General features: G+C 36.3%; 2 protein-coding genes across 2 annotated transcripts in view; both read left to right on the top strand.

The window, feature by feature from the left end:
• Positions 1-23,559, top strand: part of LOC140143388 (uncharacterized) — a 77,375-nt gene extending 53,816 nt beyond the window's left edge. The window contains exons 5-15 of the mRNA XM_072165244.1: positions 13,197-13,310; positions 14,395-14,514; positions 15,034-15,147; positions 15,300-15,413; positions 16,900-17,013; positions 17,719-17,850; positions 18,358-18,471; positions 18,627-18,740; positions 19,365-19,484; positions 20,449-20,551; positions 21,256-23,559. Coding sequence (XP_072021345.1) covers positions 13,197-13,310; positions 14,395-14,514; positions 15,034-15,147; positions 15,300-15,413; positions 16,900-17,013; positions 17,719-17,850; positions 18,358-18,471; positions 18,627-18,740; positions 19,365-19,484; positions 20,449-20,551; positions 21,256-21,460 — 1,364 coding nt within the window. The 3' untranslated portion in view covers positions 21,461-23,559. The remainder of the gene's footprint in view (positions 1-13,196; positions 13,311-14,394; positions 14,515-15,033; positions 15,148-15,299; positions 15,414-16,899; positions 17,014-17,718; positions 17,851-18,357; positions 18,472-18,626; positions 18,741-19,364; positions 19,485-20,448; positions 20,552-21,255) is intronic.
• On the top strand, positions 3,368-9,915 carry LOC140143375 (uncharacterized). Its single transcript, XM_072165230.1, has 4 exons — positions 3,368-3,627; positions 5,917-6,030; positions 8,902-9,015; positions 9,803-9,915. Exons 1-4 carry the CDS (start codon positions 3,537-3,539, stop codon positions 9,913-9,915), a joined length of 432 nt encoding a protein of 143 aa, XP_072021331.1. The 5' UTR covers positions 3,368-3,536.
• Positions 23,560-24,318: the final 759 nt, after the last annotated feature.

Below are 24,318 nucleotides of genomic sequence, written 5' to 3'. Positions count from 1 at the left end.
TTTGGTAGGGGTGTGCTTGGCGCTGCAGAACTTTGGGAACTTAAAGAACTGATTTTTGGGCAAAGTAGGGGCTTGATGAACTGAAATTTCACATTTTCATGGGGGTCTGTGAACTAAAATTGGGCCAAATTATAGGCTTTGGAGCTAAACAATTTCACCCCCCCCCCCCCCCCCAATTTGAGCTCAAGAGCTAAAGTTTTCAGAGTTTGAGGCTCAATGAACTGGAGCATGATGAAAATGTGGGAACTGCCCGAGAGCCTGAAAAAGGAACCCTTGACTAGCCCTACCACAGGGCCTTTTTTTTATATTACACATTATATACACCATGCTATATACTGAGAACTGCTAAAAACCCAGTGACAGCTCACAACCCACTAACCGCTGTCCCCGAGATAAATAAACATCAGTGTACGTTTTGGAGTGAAAATCGTAGTGTAATAATGACTGACATAACCAGTGAAATTCAGTATTTGTGTAATCATAAAACACAAACATTTTAACAATCACTTAGTCTCGTCCAATATTTTAAAATTCCTGGCGAGACCAATAAATATTGGGCGTACACTCACACACTTGGATTCATCAAAACATAATAATGAATAATATTCTATTCATATTTTGAAGAGGACTTGATATTTGACCCATCATTAGTATTCGACAGCAAAATGGAATATATATCCACAAAAGATATATGCGAGGATTTCTCAATACTAACACAAGGTAACACGTACGTTGTTTCATTTCTATATATCAATTCAACAAAGTTAGTGTTCATAACAAAGTTAGTGTTTCTATCAATTCAACAAAGTTAGTGTTATTTCAAATGAAATAGTACGTACGTTATTTTATTTCTATGGGCTATAAACATGAAACTTATACCACAACTGATTAAGGGTATTTTCAAACTTTCCATCTCTCTTGGGTCTGTCCCGTCCTGTCCTGTCTTGTATTGTTCAGTCTGTCCATACTCCATTAATTTATTTGGCACAATATATTTGATTCCGATCTTGTCCAAATTATCCTTATGTGAAGGAATCTTACGCTTCTCCTTTCATTCAGCTTTGTGTCAAAATATGTGATTTATTATATATTTTTTTTTTTTTTTATTTTTGATTATCTGATTTAATGATTCCGTTCAATTAAATTTCATTTATTCTTATTTCGGCCTCATGATTTCATCATTGTAGTACATATTAATATTGTAGCGTAAGTTAAATTTCCATCTTGTTCAGATTGGGTGCCACAAGCTTCACGCTCTGCGCCTTTGCATCCACATCTCTTCACTTCTCATGTTCTTATATTGTATTTCTATAAGTAATTATCATTAAGTATTTCTTATCTTGCATTTCCAATTGTATAACTTTTGTGAATTGAGATGAAAACAAATAAACTTGAACTTGAACTTGAAACTTGACCTAGCGATCCTTGTACTTGTATTCGCTGATCTTGATTGTAGAGCTGTCCTAAGACACCTGCTTATTAGAAGAATCCTTTTTGTCTGAGCAGAGCCAGCGACAGCAGAGGACTCTGGCGAAGGCTGCCTTGAAGACTGGATTACCAGCTGCATAACAGAATGGATTCAACAAGCTCGTCAAATGGGTAAGCACATGAAGATTCTGAAAGCAAATGAGACATACGATTAACACACAACATATTTAAAATTGGTTAGTCAAATGTAATGGCATTGCTTCAGGATAACATGCAGTTTTAAAAGAAACTGGAACGCCTTTGGAGAAGCCCGTCCCTGCCAATCGAAACAAAAATCAAGATGTTTCAGACAACATGTGTTACTGTCTTTCTGTATGGGTGCGAGTCATGGGTAATTACTAAGGACATGGAAAACAAGATCAATGCCTTTGCAACATCTTGCTACAGAGTCATGTTAAACATCAAGCGTGTGGATCGGATTCCAAATGAAACCATCTACAACCTGACCAACGCCACTCCACTGGTTGCCAGAGTCAAGTTTCATCAACTCAAATTTCTTGGCCATATACTGCGTCTTGAAGATGGCGAGCCTGCAAAAGAATATGCCCTTTATATCCCACCACATGGGAAGAGGAAACCGACGGCCGCAAGCACACTGTACTTACAGTATGTCCAGCACCTCCTAGGAGATACTGAAGGGATGCTGCAGCCAAACAAAATTGTTTCGCTTGCCCAAGATCGCAACAGTTGGAGAAAGCTTGTAGTCGCCTGCTCCGCAGCCGACTGATGATGATGATTTAAAAGAAAAAGGGGTATTATGGTTGTACCGGATGTAACAGGGTTGATTTTAGATGGGGTCGACGATCAATCGTAGGGGCAAGGGTTCTATAAAATTATAAACGTGTACTGATGACGATGATGCAAAACAAATAACTGAAAAGACGAATTAAGTATCACTAGCAGAATCACAGTGTTCCTTTTTAAATGGTTTTATTCACAAACGAGATAGTATAATCACATGTAGGGCCTAGTACAATGATGACACAGACAAAGGTGGAGGTGCTGACTGGTTGGAAGTCATAGATGGAGTTTATTTCTGGGGAATTAGCAGTCACTGGCAGCAGCTCTCTGGACATAGCCAGGTTTTATGCATGCATGGTTTTGGATCACCACAGTCAAAAGGCCCTATACTAGTAGGGCTACCCTTGACTGCCGCATATATATATATACCTTTACATGTGAGTGACCCCCCCTGCTATACAGGAAACTAAGACTCAACTGCTGCAAGCCCTATTAGCTTATGCATAATTCAAATCCTTGTTTGTTAAGGGGGTACTACACCCCTGGCCAATTCTGTGCCTATTTTTGTATTTTTTCCTAAAATTATAGCACATTGGTGACAAGTAAGATATGTATATCATAGGGGCAACTACAACTACTGTACTGAAAATTCAGCAACTCAAAGCAAGTAGTTATTGATCAAATATTGGTTTTCCCTCATTTTTGACTGTAACTCCACAACTGTTGTCTGTGCTGAAATACAATTTCCATTCCAGTAGTTGTAGTCCTTGCCCCTATAATATACATATCTTACTTGTCCCCTAATGTGCTATAATTTTTGAGAAAAATGCAAAAATAGGCAATAAAATTGGGCAAGGGTGTAGTACCCCTTAAATTATTTGTATTGACTTTCTTATTTTGATGGCATATACCGTGCATACATTAAATTAAAGTTGAAAGGATCTTTATCATAAAGCAAAACTTTGAGAATAAACTTTTCATCCGCATGTCATTTTGATTGAGTGGGTTACAATATCAGTTGGATTTGTTCCAAATATTTTGACGAAGTTAGTTTTAGTTGACTGCACAAATAGAAGGAAATAGAATACTATATCGAAACTAATGAAAGTCAAACCATCCAAGTGTTATACATGTTGAAGTTAAAGGTAGCACAGTCCTGCCAGATACATATTTGTGAAATTGAGTATTGCAAGTATCGCTAGAGAAAACCAATAAAATACATATAAGATAATGCTGATGAGGAAGTGGTGTATCTCTGAGACAACTTTGTGGTAGGCATTTATGACTGTACATAAGCACATCATATCATGATAATTATGGAGATCTATTTCATCCAATGGAACCACCAACTGCTGTTTGTTTTAGGTGCCTATTTATTTCAGATGTGCTTAACTCAAGGTGAGGTTTTAATTTTACTAGTTTTTGTTTTCTTGCATTTTTTTTTGTATGTATGTGGAGGGGGGCAATAAAACTAAATTAGAGAAAACTGCCTATACCCGTATAAGCGACCTTAGCCATAGCCAATTAACTAGGCCTAGAGCCAATTAGCCCAGCTATTAAAGGCACATTAATAGCCAGCAGAATTATAGGTGAGCTAAAAAGCAGTATTGGGTAACCATGCTAGCTAGCCACAGATATAGTACAATATCTGTCACCAATCCAGAGCATAAAATTTGACCTTGAATTGTTGACCCTTTTTCTATTTCGTTTTATTCAAACATGTTTATAAGTTGTCAAATTGCTTAGACTAGATTGTAAAAATGTCATTATCCAATTAAAAAAATTGGTACTTATATTTATATGAACACCTCCCATTACTGGTCAATCAGGATAGGATTTCAAGTGTAAAGAGATAGACAATTTTCTAGCCTTTTCTGACGGGCACTCTGCATGAACATGTGTGAGCCCTCACTAGCTTTTGAATCAACAAGTTTCAATTCCAGCCCTATTGGGTAGCCGTGTTAACGTGCTTAATGACCGAAATCCTATCATATTCGACCAGGAATGGCAGAGGCGATGGGAATGGTAGAAGATAGCTATACCGGTAGCATGATCTTGTCTGCATTTAATCTTCTTCTTCTTGCGTATGTCAGGAAGAAACAAGATATAAAAGCTAAAACATAAATTTCATTAAATTTCAAGCCCAGTACGCATCAACCAGTCCCTGGCCCGGTGTTATCACTTTACATTGACTATGTGTACGCATGATCGTTCCCAATTTCGAGAAAAAAGGGGTTATGTTTAAACTATGTTCGCGAACATAAAATGTTCGCGATATTTAAAAAATAGGGTTGTTTTTGACGACGGTGTACTCGAAATTAAAAAATAGGGTATGGTATATTTTGTGAATCCTGATGTTGAAATCATTATACCATTTCTTGCTCAATTTACTCCCGGATTTCACTTTTGTGAAACTTTTGTGCATTCCAAGTAATATTCAGGAACTCACTTCCCAGTTTGGCCGCTGTGTTCTTGGTATGTGTTCTAGAAATGTTAAAAAAGGGTGCTTTTGTAAAAGTGTACTTGAAATAAAAAAAATAGGGGTAATTTTTAAGGCTAATTTGTACCCGTTTTGTGTAAAATAGGGTAACAAATGCTGAAAATGTTTTTGAAACCGCGCAAAATAGGGGGGTATTTTTGACTTTGGGAACGATCATGCGTTACGCCTTTGAATAGGAAGTGACAACACCGGGGTCCCTGGTGGCTTCGTCGACTTCAATCAGGCCGGAGATACCATTTGCAACGGTTACACTAAAGATGTCACATTTATAGCTATTTCTTATAATCTGTATAACTAAACGGAGTGGAAACTTCATATTTGGTGTACAGATATCATTACACATGGATATGTAATATCCGTGAACAAAATCGTCACTTAATTCAATACATTTGATTTATGGGTGAGAATGCCATTTCTTTGGAGATTTTGGGGGGCAGTTTTGACCAAAAGAATTCTTACATGGAAATTTGTTTGAAAAAAGACTTATGTGTCATGGAAAGTGAATCAATCTATTAAAGGAGTGTTTCGTGATCCTAGCATCCTCTTTTTATGACATTTTTTCAGTACATATCCACGAAAAAAGCCTATTCCCAAAATTTCAGTTGATTCCGATTTTGCGCTTATGAAGTTATGTATGATTATGTGTATTACACTGCTCCATAGACAATGCGTTGTAATTTCGTTCTGGTGCACCAGAACAAAATTCAAATTTCACAATATCTTTGCAAAACGAATTAATCTGCAAGAAATATTTTGTACATAAACATTATGTAGCCAGAGGTTTCCAGTGATATAAAAATCTCAACTTTTTTGAGAAAAGTGGGGGATGAGGCTGTGGATCACGAAATGCCCCTTTAAGATGGATGTTTGGATATAAAAAAAGTTGATCACAACATTTTTCTGTGACCTATAGTTTTTGACCTATGACCTCTTGAAATTCATAAATAGTTATAAATGCGTGTTTTAGTGGTTTTAGTCATTTTGGCCAAAAATGGACCCTTATTCACCATTTTTAGCAATTTCTTGCATTACAAAAGTATATTATTGATGTACAGATCTTCTTTAATTTTAATCTATTAGGAGAATATAAAGAGAAGACAGTTTCCATGGCAACAGACATTAATATGTGCTAAATTTTAGTTAAGTTCTGAAATAAAAATCACAAATGCAAAATCCAATCTTTGCAGCTGCTAATGATTGTGGTGTGAACCCATGTCTTAATGGTGGTACCTGTACTGATGGACTTGACGCCTATACGTGTACATGTGCTGATGGCATTGAGGGGACAAATTGTGAAACAAGTAAGGATTATTAGGAAGTTGTAAACTTCTCCAGGATTATTTCACTTGTTGGGCACTGTTTTTTAAATACCTAAATTCAACTTGCACTTTCTTAGCTAAGCTGGCGTGCTCTTCCATTAAAGCTGTTAATGTATGTGCAAACAAAAATGGTTTCTCTACATCAGGCATTCTCAAATAGTGCACGCCACACAACCTCACTTTAAAAAAAGTTTATTTGTAATCATTCTAAAGTATAATTATAACTGTTTCAATTTTAAATAAAAACATGCCAAGGTGTAGATCCCGTGGGGATGGGGGGGGGGCTAAATCCCCCCCAAATATTTTGCCAGGGGGGTGGTCCATACAATCATCCCCCCTCAATGTTGATGCCTGTATGTGGGTTTCTGACCAAATTCACCTCATATTTGTCCATTTTAGCCCCCAAGGAAATCTATGCCACTGGAAATCCAAGAGCGTCCGGGGAACTGGACCACTTCCAGGGCTTCGCCCTTGGACCCCACCAGAGAGCTCCAGGGCCCTAAGACTGGCCCCTGCATCCACCTGTTACACGCTGCCCATGCTCACATTGTAGAGTGGCACCTCAGGCTTATTTCAGACAGTAGCACTTCAAGATGTCCATTTCAGAATGCCTGGTCTACATCAATTTTCAATTTCTCCCTGAGGGGAGCACTTTACATTGACAAGGTGGTATCATCAGTGAAAATGGACTTTCAAAAGCATTTTAAACCGGGTGCATTGAAAATGCACCCCTAAACATGTATGGCAAGTGTCATTTCTATACCCTAAACGAGTAGAGTATTAATTTTCTTGACTCTAATCTCTGCATTATATACAGCTGGGAAAGCACTTTAAAAAAACTCATTAGGTCAGAAAGCTCACCTGATTTCATACATCTTTTTCTCTAAGGACCCTAAATACATTTGATATATTAGCAGGGTACCCTTTTTCTCAAATTTGCTCACTTGAATGCACAATGCTTTGATCTTGAAAATGACCCATTTTAAGTGAATTTTTGTTGGATGATACCCACTGGTCAGTGACCAGTGACCCTACCCCCTCGAACTTAGTTTGAAGCAATTAAATTCTACCACCTGAAAGAATTTAAAGCTGAATAACCTATAAAGAACTGATGAAAATTGAGTTCCCAGCAAACACAAAACGCGTTTTCGACATTATTCGCAAAAGGTTATCAGAAAACGTTTAAATGTCGGGTTATATAAAGGCTATATTAAGGTTATAAAACGTTTTCATAACAATTAAAAACATTTTTTGATAATCTACTGCTGAGCAAACACAAAATGTTTTACAGAAAACGTTTAAATGTCGGGTTATATAAAGGGCATAAAAACGTTTTAATAACATTCCAAAAACATTTTTGAAAACTTGGTGCAAAGCATTCTAAACAGAATGTTATTTTGGTGTTGAAAATATATTTTGCGAAAAACGTTTGCCCAAAATATTTGCAATAACGTTTTAAAAACGTTTTCATGAAATAAACATTTAAAGAACATTTCTGTATTTGCTGGGTGCAAATATTTTAACATAATGTTATTTAAGTGCCCGGTTTAAGTGTTGACAAAATATTTGGCAAAAAATGTTTGCAAAACTAGTTTACAATAACATTTTGAACACATTTAAAAATATTGTTGTAGTGTGTTTTCATAAAAACGTTTAAAACGATTTCATGACCTTTATATAACCCGACATTTAAATGTTATTAAAACGTTTTGAAAAAATATTTTAAGAACATTTCTCTGTTTGCTGGGTGCCAATATTTTAACATAATGTTATTTAAAAGAGTGTTTCGTGATCCTAGCATCCTCTTTTTATGACATTTTTCAGTACATATCCACGAAAAAAGTCTATTCCCAAAATTTCAGTTGATTCCGATTTTGCGTATGCGAGTTATGCATGATTATGTGCATAGACAATGCGTTGTAATTTCGTTCTGGTGCACCAGAACGAAATTCAAATTGCACGATATCTTTGCAAAACGAATTAATCTGCAAGAAATATTTTGTACATAAACATTATGTAGCCAGAGGTTTCCAGTGATATAAAAATCTCAACTTTTTTTGAGAAAAGTGGGGGATGAGGCTGTGGATCATGAAATGCCCCTTTAAGTGTTGACATAATATTTGGCAAAATGTTTGCAAAAATAGTTTACAATAACATTTCGAAAATATTTCAAAAATATTGTTGTAGTGTGTTTTCATACAAAACGTTTTAAAACGTTTTCATGACCTTTGTATAACCCGACATTTTAATGTTATTAAAACGTTTTACCTAAACCAATAGCCAAAATATAACTTATTTAAAACGTTTTTGTGTTTGCTTGGTTAATATCTACAAAGAAATTTAAGACCCTTTCTGCTTCTATAGGGCAATAATTATAATGTATTATTATTTTAATGTAGAATATGTATTCTTCAATTTCAGGTGGTGTGAAATTAAGTTATTTGAATGTTTGCAAAATCTAACATTGAGAAAAAGTAGAGCAAACATAATTCTGTGACATCTAATATTGATTTCTTAAATTGAAATCATTTATGAAGAATAGCTTGTTGAAACCATAGAAGTATAAGGCCAAAAAAAATTGGTATGTCTCAAAGCCCATGGCAGTTTCAAAAACGAATGCGGAATTTTAAAAAAAAATTTAAAACTAAATTTTGAATGAAGATGTCATTTCCGAGTGTTAAAAAGTACACAGGATAAAAGCTGTTTCAGCTGACATGGACACGCTAAGGAAAATGAACACACGCGTGGGCTTTGAGACATACCTTTTTTTTAGCCTAATGAACTTTTCATTTAAATAATTAAAAAATGAAAAGAGAAACATACCTTTTGATTTTATAAATTTATTTTTTGTAGATGTGGATGATTGCCTTCCTACTACTTGCCTGCATGGAGGAATATGTAATGATGGAGTCGACACTTACACTTGTACATGTCTACATGGGTTCATTGGTGATAAATGTGGATTAAGTAAGCAGGATTATATTTATCCCCATCGTATCAAATAAATTCATATTGTACTCTCATTAAGGCAAAACAATAGTAGGGGAGAGCGGGGAGTGTTCAATGTTTAAAACTTCGGAGAGATTATGGATTAGGACATAAACGGAGGTATGAGTAATACTGATACCACAAAACTTTAAAAAACATGCTTTTCAGTAGTTTTGCCTTGTTTAATGTTTAATGGTATAATTATAAATATTTTGCATAATACGCTGATGGGGCAGGTTCGCCCTCCAGTTTGGAGTAAGTCCGCCCGGGGAAGATATAGGGCGACTATGCCCCATCCTCAAAATGGCGAACGTGCCCCTTGTGCACATTTTTGCATTTTCTTCAGGGTATGCAAAATACAAATCGATAAGGAGTTTATAACTGCATTAAATCTTTGACAAATCCCATGTTCCCAATACAGATTTCCATTAAAACCATCTGTATTTATGTATCAATGATAATACAACATTATTAATGCAAGAAACAATTACGTTTTGGTGTAATTTTTTGTTTTGGCTGCAGTTCGATGAACACGCGTTATATTGCGCTGTAGCTAATATGAGAAGTTTATAATGACCTATGTCACCTAATTTTTCCATCACCAAATTTCCCGATAGCCGTATTGCTGAGAAACAAGGGGTGGGCGAACCTGCCCCTAGGGCGAACACTCCCCGCTCTCCCCTATGCAGCGTTAATTTTGTGATTAACTACTCCTTGCTTTTTTTGTAATTCAGATTTGTGCACTCTCTGTTTTTATACATTATAGATGTAAATGACTGCGAACCGAATCCCTGTGTAAATGGTGGTTTGTGTGAAACTGTAAACGGAGCCTTTACCTGCCAGTGTCTAACATATACCCCCAACGGAAGACATGCATGAGCTTATTAATCTATATCTTCGACACTGCAGGGAGTGTGAATTTCAAGTTACTTGAATGGTTGATTCTATTTGAAATCTACATTCCGCTGTGAGGGAGATTTAGGTCATGGTTTCGTTATAACAGGTGTATGGAAAGTGATGTGGTCCTTGGACAGTCTATAATATCGAATTGATTAATTCGAATTAAACAAGTGCCCATGGGCAGCGCCATTAGACATGTTACAAGACTACCAAGTGACAGGTGATGGACAGTATACAGCCTTAACATGTCATTTTTTAGATGAATATGTATAATCTTAATATAAGTGTACATTCTAGGAATTGAACTTTAGGGAGTGTTCATTAATACTTTGGTAGGGGGGCTGGTCTTCCTCAAATTTTTCGCTCGAAAACTTTTTTGACCCCCCCTCGATGGACCGCTAAACTTTTTTGACCCCCTCTTTTCGTACAACTTTTTGACCCCCCATTATCGTATAACAAACATACTTAATAGTGTTGTTTCCAGTGGTGTGGTTTCTGGGTCACATGTCATTGAGGGAGGCAAATGTTTAAAACATTCCCAGTGGGACAATTGCGCATGAAATACAAGCACAAGGAAAAATCAGGGTGTTTATCTGATTTAACAGGGATAAATGAAATAGAGGATTTATTTGGAGGTTCATAGGCACATCAGCATAACGGGCTATATTATGATAGTATAAATGCTTGCTTGAACCGCATAAAAATTTTTTGGCCATATTGAAGCTTGAATGGTCAAATATTGTTAAAATTGGAACTAATTTATGCAAAAAGCTCAAATGGTCAAATATTAGATTCATTTGGTCACGCAAATGTACACAGGTATCAGTTTTGGCCCCCAAAGACCGTGGCATCTGGGCCCACTCTGCCCTATGGTAAATCTACCCCTGGGCTTATGTGTACAAAATAATTTTGCAATGAGAAATAGTAAACTGAAGTGTGCAGTACGTGCAAAGATATCTAATTTATTTGCAATATTTTCTTGATGTAGTTGTATTTTGATCAGATTGGTACATAATCATATTTGTAGCCTACTTTGAAGAGATATAAAATTCTATGATAAAAAGTGCCAGTATTTCCAGATGTTGCAGATCATCTTTAATGTTATATGTGCATGTACACTAAGTGCCATCATTTTTTGTCTCGCCTGATAAGGCAGGAGACTATATAATCACTTTTCCGTATGTGTGTATGTATGTGTGTGTGTGTGGATGTGACAAATTTGGTTAAAGTTTTGGTTAAAGTTTGCCTTCCGCCTATTTTCTCGGAGACTAGGGGTTGCACGTTCCTCAAACTTGGTGGGTGGGTGCATCTTGACCCGAGACAGAACCGGTTTGTATTGGTTAGTGGGTCAAGGTCACTGAGGTCATCTAGGGTTCATCTGAGGTCAAATTAGTAAAAACTCGTATGGGCATGAAACTTGGTGGGTGCAGTCAACATTTAAAGCCAAATTTGTGGAAGGTCATTTCAAGGTCACCAGGGGTCATCTGAGGTCAAATTAGTAAAACTGTCGTATGGGCATGAAACTTGGTGGGTACAGTCAACATTTAAAGCCAAATTTTTGGAAGGTCATTTCGAGGTCACCAGGGGTCATCTGAGGTCAAATTAGTAAAACTGTCGGATGGGCATGAAACTTGGTGGGTACAGTCAACATTTAAACCCAAATTTTTGGAAGGTCATTTCGGGGTCACCAGGGGTCATCTGAGGTCAAATTAGTAAAAACTGTCATATGGGCATGAAATTTGGTGGGTGCAGTCAACATTTAAAGCGATATTTGGGGAAGGTCATTTCGAGGTCCCCAGGGGTCATCTGAGGTCAAATTAGTAAAAACTGTCGGATGGGCATGAAACTTGGTGGGTACAGTCAACATTTAAAGCCAAATTTTTGGAAGGTCATTTCGAGGTCACCAGGGGTCATCTGAGGTCAAATTAGTAAAACTGTCGGATGGGCATGAAACTTGGTGGGTACAGTCAACATTTAAAGCCAAATTTTGGAAGGTCATTTCGGGGTCACCAGGGGTCATCTGAGGTCAAATTAGTAAAAACTGTCATATGGGCATGAAATTTGCTGGGTGCAGTCAACATTTAAAGCCAAATTTTTGGAAGGTCATTTTGAGGTCACCAGGGTCATCTGAGGTCAAATTAGTAAAAACTGTCGGATGGGCATGAAACTTGGTGGGTACAGTCAACATTTAAAGCCAAATTTTGGAAGGTCATTTCGAGGTCACCAGGGTCATCTGAGGTCAAATTAGTAAAACCTGTCATATGGGCATGAAACTTGGGTACAGTCAACATTTAAAGCCAAATTTTTGGAAGGTCATTTCTGGGTCACCAGGGGTCATCTGAGGTCAAATGAGTAAATACTGTCGTATGGGCATGACACTTGGTGGGTACAGTCAACATTTAAAGCCAAATTTTGGGAAGGTCATTTCGAGTCCACCAGGGTTAATCGAAGTCAAATTAGTAAAAACTGTTGCATGGGCATGAAACTTGGTGGGTACAGTCACCATCAGCCAGATAATCGTGCCCAGCCGATAACCGCCAAATTCATTTACCTCTACCAAAAGTAATCGCAAAAGCAGGCGGTCACGAAAGCAGGCGAGACTCGTGGTTCGAGAACCGCCTTGTTTTTCAAACAAAAGCACTGAAAACCAAAACTTGCCCATATTAAAAGTGATATAGATGGTCTCAATGCGCGCGAAGCGCGAGAAAATTTTGGGTTTTGAAGAGGAAAACTTTTTGGCCCCCCCTTTCCTACCACCTAAAACTTTTTGGTCCCCCCTCTTTTTAGGTCCAAACCTTTTTGGTCCCCCCTCCCTTTTTACCAGCCCACCCCACCAAAGTATTTCTGAACACTCCCTTAAGGCCCATTCAGTGATTCAGCGATCGTAAAAATCATCAAAATTCAGATTTTGGTACCTTTGTCATTATCATAGATGTCCCAACATAACCTGCTAGTGGTTCAGCCGAAAACCCTGTATTTAAGACAAAATAAGACATTTTACACAAATCTGTAATTTATACTGACAGTATATAAATTAGCTACATGTATTTGATTGGGACTTCAACTTGTTCAATACTACTGTTTTCTTTGTTTTTTGCCAAATTTGTCATTTAAAAATACCAAATGACAATTTGAATAACTTATCCTTCACTTTTAAGCAATTTATAAACAATTTTAATTTTTTTTACACTTTCGCTGGGATCACTGAATGGGTCTTTAACCTCCAATATGAAATTAATTTCCACATTTTGTATACCTAGATATAAATGATTGTCAGTCCAACCCATGTCAGAATGGAGGTGTATGCGCAGATGAAACAAACACTTATACTTGCCAGTGTCCTATTGGGTTTATGGGTACACATTGTGAATCAGGTAAGTTAATAGCTGCCACAAGGTATTTATGTCACTGCCACATCAGGGTAAAAATGGCATAGAAGCTTTTTCAGGAAAGGTTTTGCAATTTATCCTTGAAAGTCCTTAGGGGCTGTGCATAATTATGAGCATGAGGGCTAAGATTTTTTGACAAGCTGGGAGGGGGAAAGCAATTTTGGCAGGCCAAGAAGAGGGCAAGCAATTTTTGGCACGCCATTTGAACATTCCCCCCAACTATTGCTCAACTCATTAAGACATTTTTAAGAAGTGAAAATGTTGCAAAGATTAAAATTGAAATAAATGGGATATCTGCCTACAAAAAGTATCATTACACTTAAAACAGTATCTTGAATTAAGAATTCAAAAACTCTACAATATTTTGAAGAAGTCTAAAACTCTACACAAAAAATTCAAGTATTCTGTATAGTTGGATAAATTTGTTCTACACACCTTGATTCCTCATTGGGCATAAATATGTGCAATTGTTCTTTTTTATTTCCCTAAGCAGAGAAGATGAGAAATAACAAGTGGAATTACATTTCAGTTGGATGCTAATACCGAGCAAAGGCTCTTAATTGTCACTCCACAGTGAGCTCATTTTAAATTGGTGGACATATGCATTAAGGAAGGAACAGCTAAGTTTGTTGTTCTAAAATGTTGCCTTCATTCATAAAAAGAGCTGTGTCTTTGTCAAATGAAATTATTTGGTGCAATTTCCTTGTGAAACTCAATTTTTCATGAATGTAATGGTACTTTTAGTGCAATTTATTAATTGATTACAAAACAGTGTACACTACAGAGTTGTAGTACTTGAGTACAATACTTGTACTCAAATGCAAGTATGTTTACAATTTTGGTACTTGCGCATACTCGGAGGTATGTACTCAATGAGTATGTACTCAATGAGTAAATGAGGATGTACTCAATGAGTACTACTCAACTTCATGGCCAATTGCTCACACTCATAATTTGTGATGTGTTACTTTACTTGTGCTTGTACTCACGACAAAGTATTCATGAGTAGCTAGATTATATGTTGCAATGTATTCTTACAACTATAATATTGTTTCCCTCTCCAATTCAGCTGTCAATGATTGTGAACCAGTGAATCCTTGTCTGAATGGTGGGGAGTGTATTACACAGATAGAAGGCTATTATACATGTGTGTGTTTGGCAGGGTTTGCTGGGACTCACTGTGGGACAAGTAAGTCATCTGTGTAGAATACTAGTATCAGTTTCAGAGTGTACATCACAAATGTATTACCCTATGTTACTGTATAAAATGGCAGCCGTTCCAATGCAATTTTCTTTGCTATAAAGTGGCTGCCAATGCCTCCACATTCCTATATCATTGGGCAAATTTATATCTCGAAAGCCAGAAATTTTCCCCAAAAATTACAGAATGAAGATTATTTCAACTCAAATATGGAATATGCCCTTATTTATGATTTGATGACAATTAATTGCACCAAAACACCTCAGGCTATTTTTATAGAATAAAGCTAAAGTTGAGAAAAAGTAGAGCAAACATAATTTTGGGACATTATGTAATGTTGATTTCTTAAATTGAAATAATTTAAGAAGATAAAAATAGTATTCCTAACACTTGCTGCAGCTTGTTGAAACCTTGGAAGTATAATTAAGTTTTTGTTTAAATAAGTAGAAAATGAAAAAGAGATATCTTAAAAGTACCTTTTGATTTTATAAACCTAATTTTTTGTAGATGTGGATGATTGCCTTCCTACTACTTGCATGCATGGAGGAATATGTAATGATGGAGTCGACACTTACACTTGTACATGTCTACATGGGTTCATTGGTGATAAATGTGAATTATGTAAGCAGGATTATATTTATCCCCATCTTGGCAAATAAATTCATATTGTACTCTCATTAAGGAAAAAAATAGTATGTGGCGTTAATTTTGCGATTAACTACTCCTTTTTTTGTAATTCAGACATGTCCACTATTTGTTTCTATGCATTACAGACGCAAATGACTGCGAACCGAATCCCTGTGTAAATGGTGGTTTCTGTGAAACTGTAAACAGATTCTTTACCTGCCAGTGTCTAACAGGGTTTACTGGAACCAGATGTGAAACAAGTAAGGGTTTTAATGAGCTAATATGCCAGTTGAAATCCATATACCCCCTATGGAACACATGAGCTTAATATATACCTTCGACACTGCAGGGAGTGTGAATTTAAAGTTATTTGAATGGGTGATTCTATTTGAATTCTACATTCCGCTGTGAGGGAGATTTAGGTCATGGTTTAGTTATAGTGGGTGTATGGAAAGTTATATGGTCCTTGGACAGTCTATCATATCGAATTGATTAATTCAAATTAGACAAGTGGCCATGGGCAGAGCCATTAGACATGTTACAAGATTACCAAGTGACAGGTGATGGACAGCTTACTCTAAAGTTACCTAGCTCATTTATTATACAGCAGGGGTCTCTACCATTTTAATATGTTATGAAAAACTTAATTTAAAAAATACTTACCGACAGAAATAAAAATCCATCGACGGAAAGTCTTGTTATGCTCTCACAAACTTTAAAAAAACCCTGAAAAATCCAAAGTTTTGGTCTAAAAATTAGCCAAGGTTACTGCTGTCCCATTCAAAAGCACAGGAAGACCACCCACAGCATTGAGGTCACCTTTCCAGATTTCCTGTCTACTGACAGTAATGGAAACTACCAGTGCTAGTATCAATGAATTGTTTAAAACGAATTGATAAATTCAGTATTATAGACTGTTGGAGGGTGCTATTGTATATTGTATTGGAAGAAAGACATGAACTATAAATTATATTTAATCATTTTAGGCTGCATAAAATTAATTTTTTGGTTCTTGTCTGGAGAGTTTTGACGAGGGCTGCATTCTTTGAAAGTATGCTACTTTTTATTTCAAGGTGCTGAAGGGTGGAATAGTACAAAAATATCTTTAAAAGTGATTCATGTTCCGGCTTGTCTTTTCATCATCACAATGAATTGCTGGAGCTTCAAAATCAAACGGTATAATTGAAAATTGAAAAATAAAATAAATGGACCAACTTCAGGAAACAATGTAAGGACAAGAACCAAAAAATTAATTTTATACAGCCTTAACATGTCATTTTTTTAGATGAATCTTAATATGCAATCTTAATATAATTGTACATTGTCTTTGATTGAAAGGAATGGAACTTAAAGGCCCATTCAGTGATTTGCTCATCCGCACGATCGTAAAAACAATCATCAAAATTCTGATTTCAGTACCTTTGTGTCATCATAACCTGCTAGTGGTTCAGCTGAAAGCCGTGTATTTAAGACAAAATAAGACATTTTACACATATCTGTAATATACTGACAGTATATAAATTAGCTACATGTATTTTATTAGAACTTCAACTTGTTCAATACTGCTGTTTTCTTCGTTGTTTGCCAAATTTTTCATTTAAAAAATACCAAATGACAATTTGAATAACTTATCCTTCACTTTTAAGCAATTTATTAACAATTTTAATTTTTTTACACTTTCGCTGGGATCACTGCATGGGTCATAACCTCCAATATGAAATTAATTTCCTCATTTTGTATACCTAGATATAAATGATTGTCAGCCCAACCCATGTCTGAATGGAGGAGTATGTGCAGATGAAACAAACACTTATACTTGTCAGTGTCCTATTGGGTTTATGGGTACACATTGTGAATCAGGTAAGTTAACAGCTGCCACAAGTCATTGACGTCACTGCCACATCAGGGTAAAAATGGCATAGAAGCTTTTTCAGGAAAAGTTTTGCAGTTTATCCTTGAAAGTCCTTAGGGGCTGTCCATAATTATGAGCATGGGGCAAAGATTTTTTGGCAAGCTGGGAGGGGGAAAGCAATTTTGGCAGGCAAAGGGGGGGCAAGCATTTTTTGGCACGCCATTTGAAAATCCCCCCGGCTCATAATTATTACTCAACCCCTTGCAACTCATTAAGACATTTTTTAAAGACTCCTTAAAAGTGAAAATGTTGCAAAGATTAAAATTGATATAGATGGGATATCTGCCTACAGAAAATATCATTACACTTAAAACAGTATCCTAAAGAATTCAAAAACTCTACAATATTGCGAAGAAATCAAAAACTCTATACAAAAAATTTAAGTGGGATACAAATGCAAGTATGTTTACAATTTTGATACTTGCGCATACTTGGAGGTATGTACTCAATGAGTACATACCTCAATGCATGTACTCAATGAGTAAATGAGTGGGTACTCAATGAGTACTACTCATATTCATGGCAAATTGCTCATACTCATAATTTGTGATGTGTTATCTTCTTGTGCTTGTACTCACGACAAAGTATTCATATGAGTAGCTAGATTATATTGCAATGTATTCTTACAACTATAATATTGTTTTCCAATTCAGCTGTCAATAATTGTGATCCAGTGAATCCATGTCAGAATGGTGGGCAATGTATTGCAAGCTCTATTACACAGATAGAAGGCTATTATACGTGTGTGTGTTCGGCAGGGTTTGGTGGCACTCACTGTGAGACAAGTAAGTCATCTGTAAAATATCAGTTTCATAGTGCACACCACAAATGTATTACCCTATGTTACTGTATAAAATGGCAGCCGTTCCAATGCAATTTTCTCTGCTATAAAGTGGTTGCCAGTGCCTGAATCCATATTACTATATCATTAAGCAAATTTATATCTCGAAAACCTGAAATTTGCCCCAAAAATTACACAAAAATGATAATTTCAACTCAAATATGTAATATGGCCTTATATGATTTGATGACAATTTGCACCAAAACACTTATTTTTATAGAATAAAGCCAAAGTTGAGAAATAGTAGAGCAAACATAATTCTGGGACATTATGTAATGTTGACTTTTTAAATTGAAATAATTTAAGAAGATAAAATAGTGTTCCTAACAATTGTTGCAGCTTGTTGAAACCATGGAAGTATAATTAACTTTTAATTTGTTTAAATAAGTATAAAATGAAAAAGAGATATCTTAAAAGTACCTTTTGATTTTATAAACCTATTTTTTTGTAGATGTGGATGATTGCCTTCCTACTACTTGCATGCATGGAGGAATATGTAATGATGGAGTCGACACTTACACTTGTACATGTCTACATGGGTTCATTGGTGATAAATGTGGATTAAGTAAGCAGGATTATATTTATCCCCATCTTGGCAAATAAATTCATATTGTACTCTCATTAAGGAAAACAGTAGTATGTTTCGTTAATTTTGCGATTAACTACTCCTTGCCTTTTTGTAATTCAGATTTGTCCACTCTCTATTTCTATACATTATAGACGCAAATGACTGCGAACCGAATCCCTGTGTAAATGGTGGTTTGTGTGAAACTGTAAACAGATTCTTTACCTGCCAGTGTCTAACAGGGTTTACTGGAACCAGATGTGAAACAAGTAAGGGTTTATTATGGGCTATTCCAGTTGAAATCCATATAGATGAGGTGACCTATGAAGTTTTGTGTGATGCAATGTATATAGCTTGATGCATTTATAAACAAGTTTGATAACATTTTTAATAGTATTTGCTTTGAAATCAAAGTTAATGAAGAAAAATCAACTTCTTCCATGTAAACTATAGTGTTTTTTGCCTGACAGTTTTGATCTCATACCAACAGAGGGCGTATCAAATGTAAACACATGTCAACTCATCTATACCCCCTATGGAAGACATGAGCTTAATCTATACCTTCGACACTGCAGGGAGTGTGGATTTCAAGTTACTTGAATGGGTGATTCTATTTGAAATCTACATTCCGCTGTGAGGGAGATTTAGGTCATGGTTTCGTTATAGCGGGTGTATGGAAAGTGATGTGGTCCTTGGAGGGTGCTAAGTTGTTGTATTGTGTATTATATTGAAAGAAAGACTTCATTAAATTAATGTTCAATCATTAGGCTGTATTAAATCTTTTTTTTTTTTTTTTTTTTTTTTTTTTTTTTTTGTCTGGAGGGTTTTCATGAATCAACACGACAAGTGCTAGAGATTTGTTTTCAGTTCTATTTTTATGTAATTTTTCACAGATATAACTGACTGCTCATCCAGTCTCTGTGTCAATGGTGGTGTCTGTGTTGGAGTCAGTAACACAGTTACTTGTCAGTGTCCAGATGGTTTTACTGGAACAAGATGTGAAACAACTGAGGGTAAGTTTTATTCTTTAATTTAAATAGGTGTGCCTAAATTGGGGACAGACAATACTGTATTAATGCCCTCAATGTTATTATTAAGGGGTACTACACCCCTGTGGTAAATTGTGACTATTTTTGCATTTTCTCAAAAATAATAACACACTGGTAACAAAAGTTATGTATATTATTGGGGCAAGGAATCCAGTTACTACACTGAAATTTCAGTGACTCAAGATAAGCGGCTCAGTATATATGTTAAGAAATGAGGTACATTCTATCGGTACCTCTTTTCTTATCATAAATACGAAACCGCTTGTCTTGGGTTACTGAAATTCCAGTGTAGTACTAGTAATTGGATTCCTTGCCCCTATAATATACATAACTTTTGTTGCCACTGTGTTATTAGTTTTTGAGAAAAATGCAAAAATAGACACAAATTTATCGAGGGGTGTAGTACCCCCTTAATGATGCACTAAATCGGAAAATGCAAAGCATTTCTATGAAAAGTAGATTGAAAGCCATGGCTGCATGCTACCTGGCTTGATATGCATCAACGTCTTTTAAAGATGTACACATGCATGCAGCCTTAAGTATAATAGCCCAAGTACTACATTGTGTTGTCAGTTCTTCCAGTCTACTACAACTTCCGCTGACTTTGGATGGGTGGTGGTGAGTTGAGCACATTGGTCCCTAGTTCTAGTTCATGGTATATTGGATGGCCCAGGAGAAAATTAGCAAATATTTTCAAGACAATCTATGCCTTCAAGGTGAAATAAACCTACTCATGCACTGCTACGGTTTTATTGCTACCATCTAACCTGCTGTTTGCTGTCTTCCTGGCAAATAAGCACTTCCAATTAGGGCCTTTAACCCTTGTTTTGTAACTATCTTATTTACAATGTAAAAATTCATATATATATATATTGCAGAATCCATTCCACCACTATAATTGGTTTTTTTTGTCATCTTCCTTTTTTAGGGGATAATATGCCTTGGGTAGCTGTTATTATAGCCTTTGCAGTAGTTGGTACACTGCTTATCCTAACCATCGGTGTTTTGCTGACTAAGCAATTCTGTAAAAGGTAAAGCTTCGACATAGCACAATAGCACTAAATCTTCAAAGGGTTGTGAGGCAGAAATTTAGCTGCATGGAATTTTGATTCTGAAATGCTCAAGTGATGACGGTGTTGTCAATTAGGGACTGCGCAATAATTATGAGTGAAGGGTAAAATTGGAGGGGAGGTTTTTTTTGGCAAGCATAAGAGCATAAGGGAGGGGAAGGAAGCAATTTTTGTCAGGTCAAAAGGGGGAGCAAGCAACTTTTGGCACACATTTACAGGGCCTTTTAAGTAACACACTCTAAAAAGACCTAGGAAAAAAGTACAGAAACATTAAAATATGTAAAGGAGGTTAAAGATTTTTTGGCAGACCAAGAGGTAGGGGCAAGCAATTTTTGGCATGCCATTCGAAAATTTACCCCCTTCCTCCCCCCACCTGCGGATTATAATACACAGTGCATTACATTGAAAAAAATGTTTGGTTGTCTTTTAATAATTATTTTTTAAATGTCATAGCAAAACATGTTTATGCCTAATTAACTTAATAAAAATAATAAATAGGCTAATTTAATAAGTGTGAATAAATGTGCATACCAGAAACAACCAATCATCAAAATTTGAAAAAAATTTAATATTATTAATTAGCATATCTCATTAATTCAATTATCCCCAAACAATAATTCTAGTCTAATTATTATTGTCATCATTATTTTTATTTTTTTCAATAGGGAAACAAGCCCAAATTCCAAGACCTGTACAGATTCAGACGCTAAACCCCCATGTTATACAACACACATTGGAATGTCGAATTTAAGCACCAACAACCATGATGGAAATCATCCAGATAATCAGAGGAGTGACGGAGACTATGCTATCCCTAATACTACCAAGTTGCCAACCTACCAGGGTCTTTATGCTGCAATTCAAGAATAGCAAGAAAGCTCTGTTGAAATTATAAAATGACAGTTACATAAACAAGCATGGTTGTGGTCAGCTGTATATAAAAACGAAAAATGTTTGCATTTTATAAGAATATAGTGTGAAGTATAGATGAGTTGACTTCTGATGTCAATGCCTGGCAGTATGCGCACGCATCATCACAATTTCCATTGTATTTTGCCTGGCAGTATGCACGCGCATCATATTCTGTTCAGGGCTCGTGTCAACTCCCGCCACATAACAATATGACTGTTGAACAGTGTTGTGGTGCATGGGGCTCACTCAAGCATAAAGATATACCTGTCCCTTGCCTTTATTGATAAACATTGAGGTCAACTCATATATATGTCACTAATGATCGCATTTTGTAATAGAGGCCCTGCATGAAATTATCGATTTGCTCCAAACAAAGGATTTGAGCCGGTGTCCTTCACCATAGTTATGGCGGAGTGCAGTCCATTCAACCAAATGTTGTCATCAACCTATTTGATCGTAGTGCTGGGTTATGTGTGTGAGACGAACTGTCACGGCAGATTGCAATCATGCTTTTGTTGAATGCATTTGAGTAGTCCACCATCTTTACGGGATGATATGTCACATGCAAGGCCTCTATAGTAGTATATAGTGTACTATCTTCTGAAGATGGCATTCTGTAGAGAAAAACAGTAATAAGCTAAATGCATTTGATCTGTTGTATACCCTGACTTTAGCCAAGTTAGGCAATATTGTATTCCTTTGTACATACATGTACACGATCAAGGTAAATGAGTTCATCAGTTACTAGCACTTCATAAATGCTGATACAATACAAAAGAATTTGAGAATCTTTTTTGCCAATAACTCAAAATCAAAATTAGGAATATTAAGAGCCATTCTCCTCCTCATGTCACATATAATTATGTATGTATGTTCCAATGTGGGTTAGGTTTCCACACTCTTATTCCTCTGTCTCACTAATGTTGACTCTCTTATTACACATAGTAGGAAGATACACATTATGATCACCATGTGTAATCAAATGCTTCTCCCAACTCTGCTCAAGCATGGACTGGAAACGGATTATTGATAGCTATTGTTATCAGATTATCTTTTACGACCTTCGATTACATGCAAGTTAATGCACCGAGGGTGCGATTAGATTTCTTATTTAAAAATTAATGATGGAAGTTCTGAGAACTCAAAACAAGACCAGACAAATAAATCTATACTATGGCAAAATTATTTGAATATGTTTTCAGGGTCAAATTTTGGACAGGCAGTTCTTGGGAAAATGAAGGGTACTTGTCAAATCCTAACCAAGACCCTGCTTAGTAGCATGCACATCTACTTGTTCACAAATCACAAATCACCGTTTAGTTGAAATTCATACTCCCTATGGAAGACATGACCTTAGTCTCTCACACAGGGAGTGTGAATTTCAAATTGGGTTACATGAATGGTTGACTCCATTTAAAATCTACACGCCTTGTGTGGGAGATTAAAGTCTTGTCTTCCATAGGGGTGTGTGGGAATCTTTTTCGATCATCAGTCACCGACTCGTCGTGAGTGGCGGTCGGGAAGTGACGGTACGTGCACGCGAAGGTACAACAGAGGCAAGACCTATTGCGCTAAGAAGGTTAAGGATAGTGACGAGGGCGGCGACAGCTAGACGTTTGAATGTGCACACCGCCGTGTCACTGCACATGAGCCTACCTGTTGTGTCGAAGCACCCAAGCTATCCCGAGCTTTCCAGCAGCATAAGGTCGAACCAAAGTTATACCACATAGTAACATTATCCCATTATGGTTCGTTGTACTGGCTTGACCGGTTAACGGACTGGGGGAATAATAATCTACTATCCACAAGGCTTGGCAGTTTGCTATAAGGGTCCCGACGACTCGGACCAGTGCGAGCTAGTATAAAACCGATACGCGCCTCACATGGCTGCCACAGGGGCTATGTTGAAACACAAGTCTTCATAGAAGTCACTTCAGATTGACCAACCAGAGTGGGTCGGTTTATACAGCGACCAAAAGTTACCCAGTTCCTGTTCTTTGAACAGTATTTTGCAACTAGAGGGACAACCTTTTTCTCAATGACCCTGCTCCTACGAACGAACGGGGTGTGTGGATTAACGCGGATTACAACTTCAGTAGCCCAATAAACCCAGTGTATCTGTTTGTTATGATTTGGAAGATTAAAATAATTTTATGTCAAGGTAGTCAAAAGCAAATTTGTATTTGTTTCATTCCAGTGTATGCTTTCTCCTCCCTTTCAGCATAAGCCAACAAAATGCACACCACACAAATAGATGTGAACACTTGTTGGGTTGGACTTTCTTTGTTTCTTTTATAACATTAAGGGATCCAAAATGAGCGTTTATTGCGTTTCGACAGTATTTTTTCTGGGACATGAGAGCACCTCAGACCTATCGAATTGCATTCTGAATACGAAGCATGTCTTTCTGATATCAAATAATTTTAATTTTTTTAAATCACAATATAATACAAATTTTATGACAAATTATAAAAATTTGATATTTTTCAAATTTTGATATATAACAGTCCTCGAAGTAAATTATATAAATCTAATGATATATTCTTAAAGTGTATGTAGGAGGAAAAGCCACGGTCAATTGAAAATTTTGACCTTTCATATTGAAGATATGGATTTTTTCCCAAAAAGACCTAATTTTTTTGTGTGTTTTGGGAAAAAAAATCCATATCTTTAATACGAAAGGTCAAAATTTTCAATTGATCGTCGGCTTTTCATCCCACCTACATACACTTTAAGTATAAAACATCAGATTTATAAAGTTTACTTCAAGTACTGTTAAATATCAAAAATATCAATTTTTAATGATTTGCCATAAA

Source organism: Amphiura filiformis, unplaced genomic scaffold (genome assembly GCF_039555335.1).
Source record: "Amphiura filiformis unplaced genomic scaffold, Afil_fr2py scaffold_21, whole genome shotgun sequence".
NCBI lineage: Eukaryota > Metazoa > Echinodermata > Ophiuroidea > Amphilepidida > Amphiuridae > Amphiura > Amphiura filiformis.
The sequence above is the reverse complement of the archived record's forward strand: the minus strand, read 5'-3'. Positions and strand labels throughout refer to the sequence as shown.

Coding starts and splice junctions, on each gene's coding strand:
- LOC140143375 (XM_072165230.1), top strand. CDS start 3,537: ATGATAATTATGGAGATCTATTTCATCCAATGGAACCACCAACTGCTG. Junction 3,628..5,916: donor TCAGATGTGCTTAACTCAAG/GTGAGGTTTTAA, acceptor CAATCTTTGCAG/CTGCTAATGATTGTGGTGTG. Junction 6,031..8,901: donor GGGGACAAATTGTGAAACAA/GTAAGGATTATT, acceptor TATTTTTTGTAG/ATGTGGATGATTGCCTTCCT.